The sequence below is a fragment of the Mus musculus genome, chromosome 19 (genome assembly GCF_000001635.26).
Source record: "Mus musculus strain C57BL/6J chromosome 19, GRCm38.p6 C57BL/6J".
NCBI lineage: Eukaryota > Metazoa > Chordata > Mammalia > Rodentia > Muridae > Mus > Mus musculus.
The window spans coordinates 46,470,508-46,485,128 of record NC_000085.6 but is presented as its reverse complement, the minus strand read 5'-3'; the positions used below and the strand labels follow the sequence as shown (position 1 = coordinate 46,485,128).

At 53.2% G+C, this 14,621-nt stretch overlaps 1 protein-coding gene across 2 annotated transcripts in view; it reads right to left on the bottom strand.

Moving 5' to 3' along the window:
* Sufu (SUFU negative regulator of hedgehog signaling) overlaps positions 1-14,621 on the bottom strand; it is a 91,909-nt gene that overhangs the window by 3,676 nt on the left and 73,612 nt on the right. For both annotated transcript variants that reach the window (NM_015752.3, NM_001025391.2), the window contains exons 9-11: positions 11,423-11,557; positions 9,483-9,621; positions 1,461-1,529 (exon numbers count right to left, since the gene is read on the bottom strand). In NM_015752.3, the coding sequence (NP_056567.2) occupies positions 1,461-1,529; positions 9,483-9,621; positions 11,423-11,557 (343 nt within the window). The remainder of the gene's footprint in view (positions 1-1,460; positions 1,530-9,482; positions 9,622-11,422; positions 11,558-14,621) is intronic.

Here is a 14,621-nt window from a genome sequence, read left to right as displayed (position 1 = left end):
CAGCACACAGTGGGTGCTCAATAGATCCTCCCTGACTTGGGTTCCTGCAGAGCTCTTAAGCCCCATTGTCTCTGGGCTAGGCTGGAAGTCAGAGCCAGGCACAGGAGGAGAGAATCATGTTCTGGCCTGCCTGAAGCTGGGCTGGAGGTGGACAAACGGACACTTCCCGGCTGCCTTTTCTCTCTTGGGGGACTGTAGACCCAGGACAAAGTGGAGACTGGGGCAGGGTGTGGGGATGGCCTCTGGACAGGAATGAGGCAGAAGAAGTCATTTTTCGTGACCTACTTTCCTAAGCTCCCCTTGGCTCCTGTCTCTCCTGCCTGGACTGTCCTCTTCCCGCCCACTCAACACCCAAGCTCAAAGCAGCAGCCTGGCAGAACGCCACTGCAGTGTGACAAGACCTCTCCGGAAGCACTTCTGGGCAGCTGGCTTTGGCCTGACTGAATCCGGGAGCTAGGCCTCTGAGGCAGTGACTTGTAGGGGTGACTGGCTGGCACAGAGTGGGTACTTGATAACCTTGGACTATGCAAATGAATGAATGAATCAAGCTGGATCCCTGGGGCAGGGGGAGGGAAGGCTTGGCTCTATTGGGGTGACTGGCTCTGAGAAGTTTCTAACTAACTGGGAGGTGAGGTACTTTGCCCCGAGCACATTAGGGCAATGGAAGGGAAGGGGGTGATCTCTGCCACAGGCAGGGGAGGGTGGGCCAGAAGATCCCTCAGGCCTCGGAGGCTTGCTATTTACCCCACTACCCCATGGATCCTGGGGGCCAGGAAGATCCGCCTGCCTGCTGCCTGGGCGCTGATGGTTATAGGAGAAGGGACTTTCCAAGATGAGGTAAGTCCCTGCAAACGAGGAGGCCAGGAACAAGGAAGAAAAACAAAAGGGATTATAGACTCCATTCCTGCACTCCAGAGAAGGAGCCAAGGAGAGAAATCACCCCACCTGGCCTGCCAGCTCCCCACGCTCTCAGCTAGCCAGGAAGAGGCTGAGGGAGGCAAGCTAGAGCTGGCGAGGGAAGGGAGCGTGGCACTTGGGTGGCCCAAGGCAAGAGCAGGAGTCCCCTCCTGCCCACGAGAGCTCCCAGCGGAATGTTCTCTGGCAGCAGGCACGGGCTTTCTGTTCAGAATCTGCCAGGGAACAGCAGGGGCTGGGGAGAACTCTAGCCCACAGGCCCTGGCTACTTCTTCAATGAGGTTCCCAAGAGCTGGCGATTCAGGGTGCTGGGTGTCCTCACAAGGGTGGGGGCTGGGCAGGGCTGACCCATGAAGCCCAAGAAAAATAAAGTCATTGAACCTTCTCAGGGGTTCCTCTCCAGATTTATGCCTGTACTTCTGAAAACAGTCCACAGATGGGTGAGCGCTCGCACATGCGCACGTGCACGCACGCACACACACACACACACACACACACACACACACCCGGGAGTCCTCTATCAGTGAGAAATGAAATAGGCTCACTTCCTCTGGAGAGGTTAGATCTTCTAAGTCCTCCAACATCTTCTCTACAAACTCTTCTGTCAACAGAATCTGGGAAAGAAAGCAAAAGACAGGGTTTTAATTATTATTATTATTTTTTAATATACAGTCTTTTTTGCCAACTGCAAAGCAAGGGGGGTTTTTTTTAGCTGTGGAGGAGGGATGGCCCAAGGATTAGTTCTAGGGACAGAGGGACGAACTCGAGGCTTCCAGAAAAGACTGCACTCTCGCCCCAACCCCCTCCCCCCCGCTAGGGAAGGGCAGAGAGGGGGGGTGAGGCAGTGAAGGAAGGGAGGGCATCTGGAAGGTGGACAGCGCTGGCCTCGGAAGGGAGCCGGAAGGTGGGCGGAAACCCACCGCTTTGGGCTGTTTGGCCTCTGTGTGTTTCGAGGCAACAGAGAACAGGGAAGCCAAAGGCCGGCCGTGGGAGAGCTCCTGCCACCCTCTTCCTTTGCCTCATCAAGCTCTCGTGTTCCCCTTTTCCCAACCACGCAGGGCCAAAACAATCCGTGTGACTTTGGAGTACAAGCCCTGTCTGCGATCTAGACGAACCCCAATGGTGGATGACAAACCCTGGATCCTATCTCTACCACTAGGGGCAGGGAAGCAGGTCACAGCCAGACAAGAAAGACCAAAAAACCCAAGCCTTGGAGAATGAGAGCCTGCCTGGCTGCTCACAGAGGCAAGCAGTCTCTCAGGTTCCCACTGCAGCCATAGAATTATCTGTCAGGGCTGTCCCAGCAGGCCCCAGTCAGCAGCTATGCACGTCTAGACTTCTGGGATACCTCTTCTCTGGGTGTCTCCTACCTTCCCACTTCACTGCTTTATTCTGGTGCCTGTTACCCACAAGCTTTGGTGTCCAAGCCAACTAGCCCCACCACTTGGCTGGAGTAACCTCATCCTTATGCCCTAAGCAAGCTTTCTCGTGCTTCTCGGTCCTCGCTGCCCTTGTCCACCTGAGCCGTATGTAGAGGGTGCAAACGAAAGTGAAGGGTTCCTCTCAGAGAAACCTTCCCTTTCAGAAGCTGGCGAAATCAAAAACTTGAGAAAATACCCATTAAATTTCACTTGGGAGTTGTTTCCACTAGGAGGGCAGAAGTTTCCATGAGGTAAAGTGAGGCAGCAAAGGAAAAAGGAAGGAAACAGAGCAAAGAGGGGCAAAGCAAGATGGGCAAAATAGAGGGATGCAAGGAAGCCAAGAGCAGACACCACGCTGACTGCTTGCACCTTATCCCTTTCAGTCTCTTTCCGGATGGGTAAACTGAGGCACAGAGAGGTTATGGCACCTGCCCTGTGGGGCCAAAGACAGACCATATCCCAGTCCTGAAACTTGATGCCTCAGACACCGAGGGGGAGGGCACTGACTCAGTGTCTCCTCCTAGGAAGCCTGGTTCCCACCTGACTAGCAGCTCCCCAGAGGACCAGGACCAACCAGCACTGACCAGGAATAAAGGAGAGGGAGGGGGGAGGTAGGAGGGAGGAGGGAGAATAGAGTGTCCAGGAGAGTGTCCACCCAAGGTACTCATTTCTTTTCTTCCTTCAAGATCCCCAGAGGGGGTTGGCTGGCTCTTGCCAGCCTATCTGGCACTTTCTGGTCCTTGGCCACATCCAGTCACACCTGGCCTTCCTTCCTGGAGCCTGAGCCCTCCTCTTATCCCATGAGTCCCCTCCCCCAAGCCGAGTTTCTTCACTGGTTATCACCAGTCCGCTTGAGGAATATAAAGTCACATTCATATTTTTGGCATTTCCAGGGCTTGTTGCCATCTCTGAAAATGTTAGCACAAACACAAGCATACCTCAAACCCAGTTATGTTAGCGACTCTGACTCCAGTCTGAGTTCACTTCTAACCCTCAGATAATCCGGGGGAGGAGCTCTCTGCTGGAATAGTAAATAGGGCTGGAACTGTCTATTGCTGGGGTAGGATGGGGTAGGGGAGAACAGGGGCCACCCAAGAAGACTCCCAAGGGTGTTTTTCAACAACAAGAAAGGTAAGGCCACCAACAATCCAGTCCTAAGCCAGTCCCTCTGTCAAAGGTCTGGAACTGCTGAGCTATGGGGGCTTTCAGCAGACCTGCCGCCAAGGGTGGCTCCATCTGTGTGTGGACTTCATTTTGTACTCTGCTGGGGGAGGGGTGACAAGCCCCCGAGACGGGGACAAATCCTAGCTGTGCCTTCATTTTCACTTTTCAAGATTTGCTGGTTTCTGCTGGAAACCACATTGTTTTAAAAGAATTAAAGGGAAAAATTATACATGAGATCCACATAATATTAAGGGTGACATTCTCTGCACAGAAACACGACAGACTGTCGTAGCTCCGGGCACCTGATTTAATTTCCTTTGGGAGTTAAACCTTAGAAGCTTGGACTGAACAAACAGACCCTGTTCTTTGTATATTTCAGAGCTGGAGCTGAGAATGTTAACAGATCTTATCAACAGGATCCTGGAGATAGACAGCTATGATGGAGCAGCTCCTGGGAGCCCTCACTGGGAACAGACTCGCCGTTGTGAGGTCACTGTGGGAAAAGCCTGTGCAGGTCTAGGCCTTGCAGCTTCTGAAGCAAACTGTCCACTTAGAGCAGCTGGCCTCTGCCACAAGAATAGGAACCTCGAGGATCATTCCAGTAGTTTCTGCCTTATCTGCAGGAACCTGCACTAAGTGTTAACCTGTATCTCTTCCTTGGGTCCTGTTATGGGCTTGCAAGGGAGGCAAGTCTAGTTCTCAATGTGCTTGCTGATAGATGACTGGGTGCGGAGAAGGAAGGCAGTCTTCCTGACTTCAGAACAGTGCCTACCTGGTGGCGACGGAGCATGCTCTTTTCCTGTTTGCGGAAGGTGTGCCCACTCTAGAGATGTGTATACTCAGGGCTCTCCTCTTTCTGATGGGGGAGGTGATGGTAGCTTTTACCAATGACCAGGAAGAACAGTACCCTCAACCCAGTCAGGAGTGTATCTGCGCATTCCAACAGGGCTGGAAGCAGAGTATCACACACACACACACCCAGGCTGGTCTCAAACTCACAGAGATCCTCCTGCCTCTGCCTCCCAAGCACTGGGATTAAAGAGACCTATAGGACCACACTTCATTCTGAGTCCACACATTTTAACAGTTCCCCTCGTCTAGAAACATCGGCAGCAATGACAAACCATCCCAACACTCGCTGCACTCTATTATGCTTGTCTGAAGAACCGGGACAAAGCACTGAGGGTTTCGCTCAAAGAGCCCTTGGAGGATGGAGACCCTCTAAGGAGAGAGGAAGGGCCCCTGGACCATTCTGAGTAACATGTTCCCTTGGAGGGCTCTGGAGAACACATGTGCTGGGCAACATGCTCTCACTCTGGACAACAGTCTACCCAAGGCAATGCAAAAACACCTGCATTTTCACAAGGCACCCTGAGAGCGCATAGGGGGAGGAAGTGCTAGGAAGAGCCCAGAGGAGGAGGGCTGAGAAGAGTGTGAACCAGCAGCTCCCCACTGCAGCTCTACCTCTGGGTGACTGATTGTGAGGGCCTGGTCAGCTGGAGAGAGGGTCTGGAGCCAAGGTTCAGAGCTCACTCCAGTGGGCTCCCATCACAGGACCTGTGCAGTGCAGTCAGACAGCCTGGCTCATTGGCGGTGAGAAAGGATTGTCAACAACCTCTCAATTCTCCAGGTTCCAGCAAGTTCCAGAAAGGAACCTGAAAAGTGATCTTTTGTTGGTGCCTGCCCCGGGCAGGCCCGGCTGTGCTGCAGGCGGGGACTGAACCGCCACAAATCTGACACTCATTCCAAGGTCTGCGGTCAACGGATTTCTAAGTGGCTGACAGTGCCCATGCCTTCCCTCGGTGTGATGACAATCCACACTTTGTCTTGGGGCCCTGTTTGCTCCGTGTGTTGACATGTTGTTCTGCTCCCCAGCAAGCTTGGCTTTCTTTCCCTCCCTTTCCTCTTCTCCAGGAAGGAAGTGTGCTCTTTACAGAGGCATGGCCTGCCAAGGAGCAGCCCTGGCACCCATGAGGGCATCGAGGTGGAGCCCAGCAAGGGCTCCTGTCGGCTGCTCCCCTTCCCCACATTGAGGCAGACACTCCCGTCCTGGGAGGGGCCGAGGCGAGGCATGTGCTTGTGAGTGGTGGGGGCGCTCGCTCATTTCCTGCTCTGGGTGGGTGGTGAGAAGTTGGCTTTGGTGGCCAGGAGCAGGCTGAGACTCCTGCTCTGTCGACACAGTGGGGAATTACAGTTTGCTCTGCAACGTAATAGGCACTGGACTGAACAAAGAGGTCTGGAGACGGCCCAAGGCAAGATCTCCAAAGGAGACCAGGTATAGGCAGGCCCACCGGAAGGAGAAACGGTAGGCACCAGAAAGGGAGGGCCAGGGGCCGGGCAGGGGACTCCCAGGTTGGCTTCTACACCACATCCAAAGGTGTATATGGGGACGGAAGAAGACAGGCTGGAGAGATCTGGGAAGCCTGTTCCTGGGCTGGGATACAGTTCAGCAGAGGTTTCCCACAGGGAACAGCTGGGAGGCGTCTTCTCCCAAGCCAGGACCTCCCATTGGGCTGCTAGGGAGTGGCTGGGACTAAGAGCACCACCTGGGTGAGCTATCAGACACCACACAGCTGAGAAAGCATTGCAAGGCCTAAAAAAAAAAATAATCTCATGTTTGGTCATATGACCTTTCAGCGACCTCTGGGACTGAAGTGTCTCTCCTGCAGATAGCTCTGGCTAAGAACTTATGTCGGAAACTGACTCAGCTTTGGGCGGGGCTCTGCTCAGAAGACTGGCAACTCAGAGTCAACAGGCCAAGGGGGAAGCCTGCCACAGCCCCCAGCGAAGAGTGCCAGGGCTAGGAAGGGACACTGGCCTGTTCCGGGGTCTGGAGACCTCTCATAAAGCTCTGGACTTGGCTTACACGAAGTAGGATGGATGAGGCCATGCCTCTACTCTGGAAAGATCTTGCCTTCGCAGCATCCCTGTGTGTGAGTTTACATCTGCCCTCCAGAGTACCTTGAGTCCTCCTGAGCTAGTAGGAATTGGGGGACCATGTGGCAGTCCAGGATGAGATGTCTATGGAAGCCCATCTGAGGCCGTCCCACCAGCTCTGCAAAGGGCTCTGGCTCCCTTAGCCTCCCCTTCCCCGGCACTGAGAGGACAGATGCCTTGGCCTTGCCTTTCCCTGGGCTGGTGGCCAGAACAAGGGGCCAAGCAGGGAGTGAGCTCTCGGAAGGCTGCTGAAGGCTGATGCAAGACAGTCTCCTTGGCCCTCCCACTCCAGCTGTGACTTACAGGGATGGTTCAAGCAGCCAAGGGACAGAGGGCTGGCTCTCTCTGTACCCTATGCCTGCAGTCCTCAGCTGCCTCCTGCTCGTCCACCTGCACTCAGGTCTGAGCAGAGGCTCAGGAGGCACTGCAGACCCTGGGAGTGGCAGAAAGCAGCCTGTGACAGCAGGCTCGGCGCTCTGGGTGCCGGCGTTTCCCTGGGCCCTTTCTTGGCATAGTGGGGTTTGATCTGTGACTTTGAGTGGAACCCCAGGTTTCCAGAAGTTCGATAGATTCCTGGGGAGACAGTTGGCCCTTCAGAAGCAATCGAGAGGCCCATAAGTCATTGTAAGCCTGGTTCTCACAAGCCCGGGAGCTGCCTGTGACCACAGAGGCAAGACCCTGAAGGAAAAGTCAGGCTAGCGATCAGAAGCAGAAAACGCTGATCAGGAGAGGAGGAAGGCTGATGTGGGTGTTGGCTTCACTGCTGAGAACCGGGCTGACTAGGGCAGGTCAGATGGAGAGTTTCCCAGGGCTCCTTGCAAAGAGCCAGCCTGAGAAACCCCTTGGTGATCAAGGGTGCGTGCCTGAAGGGCGGGACCTAAGCCAGCCTTCCCAGGACTCTCCTGAGGGGTGGCCCGTGGTGGACCACACTAATGAGCCCATAACAGGCCTTTGATTAAGCAGCTCCTAGCACAGCAACTTGATTGAAACATGCCGAGGCCAGCAACTCGTTCCCACCGCTCCCTGGTTCCCCAGGCAACAGCCCACGGGAGGGGACCCAAGTGCTGGGAGTGTGGAAGGGCCCAATTCATCGAGGGGCTGTCTGTGGCACGGTGGGGAGGGGGAGGGGCGGTGAGTCAGTAGAGCCAAGAGTGGAAACAGCAGCAGCCAGGGGATTAGGAATTTGGGAAATGGGTGGGGTGCAGGCAGCTTCCTTCCAGAACACTGAGGGGCTGCCAGACATCTGCTGAGTTTTCTGGGGGCCCAGATTCCTGAGCAGCTGAAAACCAGAGATGCAGACCATCCCAGCCCCCAGGCTGGAAGATGTTCTTAGAAGGATGAAAGAAAAAAAGGGCAGAGACTCTTCTTTAATCTAGGAAGACCCCCAGTCCCTAATTCCCCCCTCAAAATGTGCTTGCACTGCCAATGTACCACAAACGAACCATGACGGCACTTTGCTAAGACCTGCTGGCATGGCATCTCGTCCTGGAATAATGATCTGTGGACTCTCTGTGGCTGGGGTCTCTGGTGGGGTCCCCATCTCCCACCTCCATACTCGTTCTGACAGTGGGAAGAGTCCTGCTCCTCCAGTTGTCAGCAGAGCAGGATGGCAGCCTAGGACAGGGCTGGGGTGGGAGTTGGATGTGGGAGGTCTTTCCCATTCTTGCTGGGCTCATTTCAAATGTTACACTTCAGAGCTTTTGCTACAGTAACTACCAACACCACACAGACGAAATCTAACGTTACCAAGTGGGACTTTTAAAATGTATTTATAACTTTATGGTACAAAGTAATTTTGTTATGAAACAATGTAATAACAACAGTGGAAAAAGGCAAGATAATTTATGGAACACAATATCCCTACAGCACTAGCTTCCACTTCTACCTCTGGGCTTAGTCTGAGAAGAGTGGCTGTACCCTTTGTTTGTTGTTTGTTTTAATTAAGGGTTAGTGGGGTGGGGTGGGGAGGAGGATGCTCTGAGGAAGAAAGGCTCAACTGCAAGCAGACATACGCAGACAAAATCATACCCATGTTAAGAACAGCGCAGACCCCAGACTGGGCAATCCACAAAGCCAGTATAATTCTTTGCCTTTTTACTGTAACTCCTGCTTGCTTTCTCTTACACACCACAGACAGAGCTTGGTTCCCTTTTGGATGAAGGTCAAATTCTCTCTCCCCAGCCCCCTGATTTTCCTTTCCTTCCCTTTCCTTTTTCCTCCCCCCCCCCCCTTTCTCTTTCTTTCTAAGACAGGATCTCACTTTGTAGCCCTAGCTGGCCTGTAACTCTTTATGTAGAGCAGGCTGGCCTCAAATTCATAGATCTCCCTGTCTCTGCCTCCCAAGTGCTGGGATTAAAGTTGGGTATCAACATATCTAGCCCTGATTCCCTTTCCTGATATTTTTGTGAAAGGTAGGCAAATTATTTTTCTCCTACTCTAAAACATAGCCAAAAGCCAAAAGCCAAAAAAAAAAAAGGTATGAAAGAGGCGAAGAGCCCTTAGCCAAGTACTGTGCTCGCCATCAGCCGTGATCCATGCTCAGAGCAGGAGAACGGGAGAACTGAGTGCTGGACAAGCCATCAGGTTCTGCTCAATGGTTTCCATCAGGAGCAAAGGGGGCACCTGATAGCTCAGGGGGGCTCTGCTGCCCACTCTAGTCCCAGAGCTCACTTCCTATGTGGGGGGCTCTGCTGCCCACCCTAGTCCCAGAGCTCACTTCCTATACATTCTGGTGAGGTTTCCATACTGTCTCTGGAGAGGGGCACCCACGTCCCACCCTCCACTCTTGGATCTTGATTTCCCAGAGTATGGGGACTTCTCACCTGGGTTCCCACTGTCACTGGCCGGCCATTCCACCAATGGCCAGAAGTGCAGTGCAGCTGTGAGGACAGCAGCACCCATACTCACAACCTCTATATCCAAGAGGCAGCTCCCAGCTCAACATGGGAGCCACAGGGGCCTGTCCTTGGGGTGGTGGGGGAGGGGAGGGCAGGCGGCAAGGGAGGAACAGGAGGAGGAGGAGAAGGAAGAGAGGCTGCGTCTCACTTGTAACCAGGGTCCGTGAGCTGCATACGGGTGTTCCTCAGTGGCAAAGGCGCCTTCCACTCCCGTGGACACAAACGTGATGGCCATGTCGCCTGTGATACTCTTGTAGGTGAAGTGCCGGCCATGTAGGAGTCTGCCCCTGGGGATGGGAATATGGAGACAGTGGGGATCTGGGCCTAGAACATGGTCCCTATCCAAGGAGCTGGGGCTAAAGAGCAACATTCCCTGAGGCGGAGTGCCTGGCCAGCGCCCTCCTGATGGCCCACCTGCTCACTAACAGGGACTTTAACCAAACCTGTTCACGGTAGAACAGTAGTTGAAAGGTCACCACTACCACTTCACTAAAGGTGTCCTTCCTTTAGCTCCTACCCAGTGGCCAGGCTAGATGAGAGCTCAAAGAAGCTCGAGAAGGTGAGAACAATGAGGCCAGAGAGGGAAGTTAACCGTGTGCTCTGCGTCACGGCCAGAGTGGAGGACTCATGTCTCCCAGAGGGAGACCTCGGTGCCCTGACAGTCTTCCTTTGTCTGGGTTCTCCTGTAACATTTAAGCAGTTATCCTAGAGGCAATAAGCAAATCTTTAAAAACACAAAACAAAACCAAAAAATCCAAAGCCAAGCAGGGTCACTGCAAGAAGTCACCACTAGTCCCCATCCTGGACACTGGAGGAAGGTAGTCAGTGGTGACTGACAGGCAGGGATACCAAGCATCGCAGGAGAAAAAATGGCTCTGCATTCTCAGTCTGCTTCGGATGAACACTTCCCCAGGCTCCAAGCCCAAGCCTGGGCCTGAGAAGCTGCAGGAGGAGACTGGACGGTTGGAGTCTGGTGCTGGGCCTGGGAGCCCTGCTCATCCGGACCACCTGCTGCTACCTTTGCCCTGCTGTTCAGGGCAGTTGTCTAAGGCTGGCTAAACTCTCAACTCCTTCCCCACTTCTCCTGGCTCTTGGATCCATGAGCAGGGTTCAAACCATGCAATTACTTCTTCCTAGCCACTGTCCCCTCACGTTTAGAAGAATTCTTGTTGCTTCCTTAGCTTGTAAAGTGAGGCTGGAACTCAAAAGTGTTTGGAAGAGGGCAGCTGCAAGAGATCCAGCCTCGTGCAGTGCTCTGAATAGAGCGAAGTTCTGTCCACAGCGCCAGCCGGCGGGCGGGCGCTGATTCTCACGGCAGCAAAAGAGTCGCAGCTGGGCTTCGGCCCTTCAAGGAGTCTGCGGGGTTGGTTACTGGCTTTTGTAAAAAATCAAGTGTCTTGCATGGAAAAGCAGGGAGGATGCAGAACCTAACCTGTTCAGAACGCTCTCACTCCAGCTTATGGGATGGCAGGGCTATCCTAAACTCTCTTGGTCACTGAACCTCTCAAAAGGGGCACAGCTGAAGGACACTTCCTCAACATCTAGTCCCCATGGTGTCTGACTTTGAAACTTCTCAAAGAAGCAGATGATAAGAAAGCCAGGTGTAGGGTGCACAACTTCAATCTAAGCACTCAAAATCAGAGGCTTTCTGTGAGTTCAAGGCCAGCCTAGGCTACTTATTGAGACCCTGCCTCAATAAACAAACAAACAAACAAACAAAACTCAGATGACAGACCAATGTGTTGGGGAACTGTTATGTGACTGGGGCTGTCACAGCTCTAGGTTAAAAGATACAAAACAATCTCTATAGGAAGGAACTGCAGGGCCATCTGGCCTTGCTACCCTGCTTGAAGACTTCTCAACTACCTGCACTGCCCAGAGGCTTAGATGGGGAAGACACTGCAGGGCCTGTGACACAGAGTCTCCAGTTTCCCACTCAGGCCCAGGACAGAGCTGCCTGAATGGCTGCCTTCCATCCCCAGCCCTGGACACTGCTTAGCCCAAAGCTTTAGCTGAGTTGTGTTGGGGAAGATGGATCGATCGTGAGGGTCCTGCAGGGCTGATGTGCTCTGTGCTGTTCCAGCTCACCTTAGGCAGAGAGGGATGAGGGCTCCCGACTCTTGGTTAAATTTTAGATGCACGCTCTCGAGCTGCCGTGTGCGGATCAGCTCGTGGGGGATGATGGCCGTGGAGCTGTCGCTGCCCAAACTGTCCTTGCGGCTCCTGTGAAGCAAGCACAAGGGGAAACCATGGGAAGGGATGTTCTGGCCGAGCCCCTGGTCAGCAGCTGTGATGCCTGTTAACTACAGTAGCTAGCTCACCTTCTCTAGCACCAGCCAAGGGCGGGCATGCGCCAAGCACTTCTCAATGGCTGTCTCCTCCCCTGATGCCCCGGGAGGTGGGCTCATGGGGATGGAGGGGCTAGGCTGAGTCCCAGGCCGCACAGCCAATGAAGAGGCGGGCTGGCATTTGGTCTGAAGTTACTCAGGCTCTGGAGCCCACATCTTTGGCCAACAACACACACAAGTTCACAGCACAGTTGCTTGTTTTGCCCATGAAATCAACAGCTGCTCTAAGGTGCCTTCCCCCTGCCTCAAAGCCCTAGAGGCTCTTAGCTCTCTAAGGTGCCACGGGGCAGCAGCTTAAGGGCAGGCTGGCTGACCCTGGTTCTGAGTGAGCGCCTACTCCTGCACAGGGCCAGGCAAGGCAGCAACATAAGCAAGAATGGGGAGCAGCCCAGTCTTTGCTGAGAGGTGAAGGTTAGGCCTTGGAGTCAGTCAGATGCATCTGCCTGGGTGACACTCAGCTGGGCTTCACTGGTATGTGTAGATGTGGTGTGTGTGTGTATGTATGTGGTGTGGTGTATGTGGTGTCGTATGTATGTATGTGGCTTGATATGTGTGTATGTAGTGTGCATTGTGTGTATATGTGGTGTGGTATGTTTTATAAAAAAGAGGAGGAAGAACCAGGAATATGTTTGGTAAAGGGGTGGTATGGTGAGGTGGAAGGGGTGCCTCTGAGGGCCCATGCTGAGGTGTCCCTTCCCCCTGAGGTACCAGCCACATGATGGGTATAGTATAGAATAAAGTTTATTTAGGGCATGGGAGGGCAGTTGAGGGGGTAGTAGAGACAGAGAAAGGGGGGAAGGAGGAGAGAGAGAGAGAGAGGGAGAGAAAAAGAAGGAGGAGGAAGAGGAAGAAGAGGAAGAGGAGGAGGAGACAGAGGGGGAGGAGAGGCTGGCCATGAGCATGTGGAGAAGGGGGGAGGGAATAGAGGAATAGAGAGAGAAGGGACAGAGAAGAAGACAGCAAGAGAGTGAGTGAGGAAGGAACAAGCAGCCCCTTTTATAGTGAGTCAGGCACACCTAGCTGCTGTCAGGTAACTGCGGGACGGAACTTAGAGGAAATGCTAACAATGTGTGTATGTGGTGTGGTGTGTACACGTGTGTATATATGGTGTTGTGCATGTATAAGCCCTGAATTAGGTCCCTTCTGACAGTGGCCTTGGCCACACTAAGCTGTCACTGTCCCTCAGGTCCCCTCCAGCTAAGCCCCCCACCCAAAGCTGGGCTCCTGGGGCTCTTGTCATTCTAAGTGTTGTGTGTTTCAAATTTAGCTATCCTGACTTCCCCAATCTAGCCCAGCAGGAAAAGACTGTCATCCATGGATTCCATTCAAAAGGTAGGACTCTGGCCTGGGCTGGGCAACCCAGAACAGTTCTTCAAGTGTTCAGCAAAATACCAGGCTCGGAGCACTTGTTTTTAAATCATTCGAGCAGCAGGCCAGAGCTACTCAGGATGTCTGAGCTGGACAGCCACCCAGGAGCAGGTCTCAACTTACAAAGGGTGAGCACAGGGGCTCAGAGCCAATGATACACTTGACAGGCAGATCCCCTCCCTGGCAAGTCTGAGGGCCGCACTGACAGCAAGGCAGTGGCTCAGCCCGACTGCCCCTCACCCCAGGTGCTGGGCAGCTCGGCTCTGCTGCTCTGCTCCTCCCAGGACCCACCCCCAGATGACTCCCCGGTCGCCAAGGCAGCCCTTCCTGTGGCTCCCAAAGCTGCCTTGGGAACTGCTTTTCCCTTGTCTCACAAGAATGGTGAAGGAGACAAACACTGGCCAAGAGGGTCACAGCATTTCAAGATCGGAAAGAAACTCAACCTGCTTAATTTACCTCTTTCCTTTTCAAAAGGAAAACATATCCAAGGCCAAACAACAAGCATGAGCATGGCAGGCCAGCTTGGGAACCGTGGCCTTCTGACCACCTTCTCTGGCTGCCTTCCAAGGAGGGCAACCCCACATTTTCATCCGGGCACTACTGATGGGTTCAGACATGGGGTAGCCTGGGGCTCAAGTAAGAGCAGAACACAGGAAACAGCAACCATGTTTGCTTCCTCTGTGTCAGGCTTTCTGTTAAATGCACAGGTTTGCTCTATGGGTCCTCACAGCAAGCAAGGACACTCATTTAGCCCTTTTATAAATAAAGTGAGCACAGATAACCCAAATTACAGCCGTGGTTTTATTTTGGGGGATAATGGGATTGAAACTCAGAGCTTTGTGTCGGCTAGGCAAATATTTTACCACTGAGCCCCACCCTGAACCCCACTGAGTGCCAGGATGTAACTCTTATCTGATAACACCTTCTCCTATTCTATGCAGCCAGGCTGCTCACTGGGGCTGAGGCCTGGCCCGCTGCGGGTGGGACCTTCTGGAGAATTCCAGCCTCAGTGGGCCAGGCAGAAACGCTGATGAATAGCCTCTGGAGGTAGGGTGGGGGCTGCCAGAGAAGACTCACATAGCACACAGGGCTTGAGAGTCTCAAGCTGGAGGGAAAAATAAATTGTTGAAAGTCAGCTAAAGTCACCTTGGTAACTGCCACAACACACTCACCCAGAACGAGGACATCAAACCCAACTGCAAACAGCTCTAAAGAAGCGGCAAAGAGCTTAATCATCTGAGGAATTAATGTGACAAGTGCCCACATTTACACCTCCCACCAACCTTCAATCATTTGAGAAAACATACTTTAATCTTTTAAGAAAAAAAAAATCTCAAAATGCTAGCTCTGCACTCCTGGAGCCTGGGTATTTCCGGCATGCAGCTTCAATGGAAAGGCGGCTGCTTCACACACGCTGGGGCCCGGCTTTTTGCTGATTTGTTTTTTCTGGACATCGATGCAGAAGCATGAATTATTTGTGTGGGCCGGGCGAGGTATTAAATCTGCAGCCGACACAGGTTTGCATGGTTGTCAGCTTAATCTTAGTCATAAAAAAATAAGTAGTGTGCTAG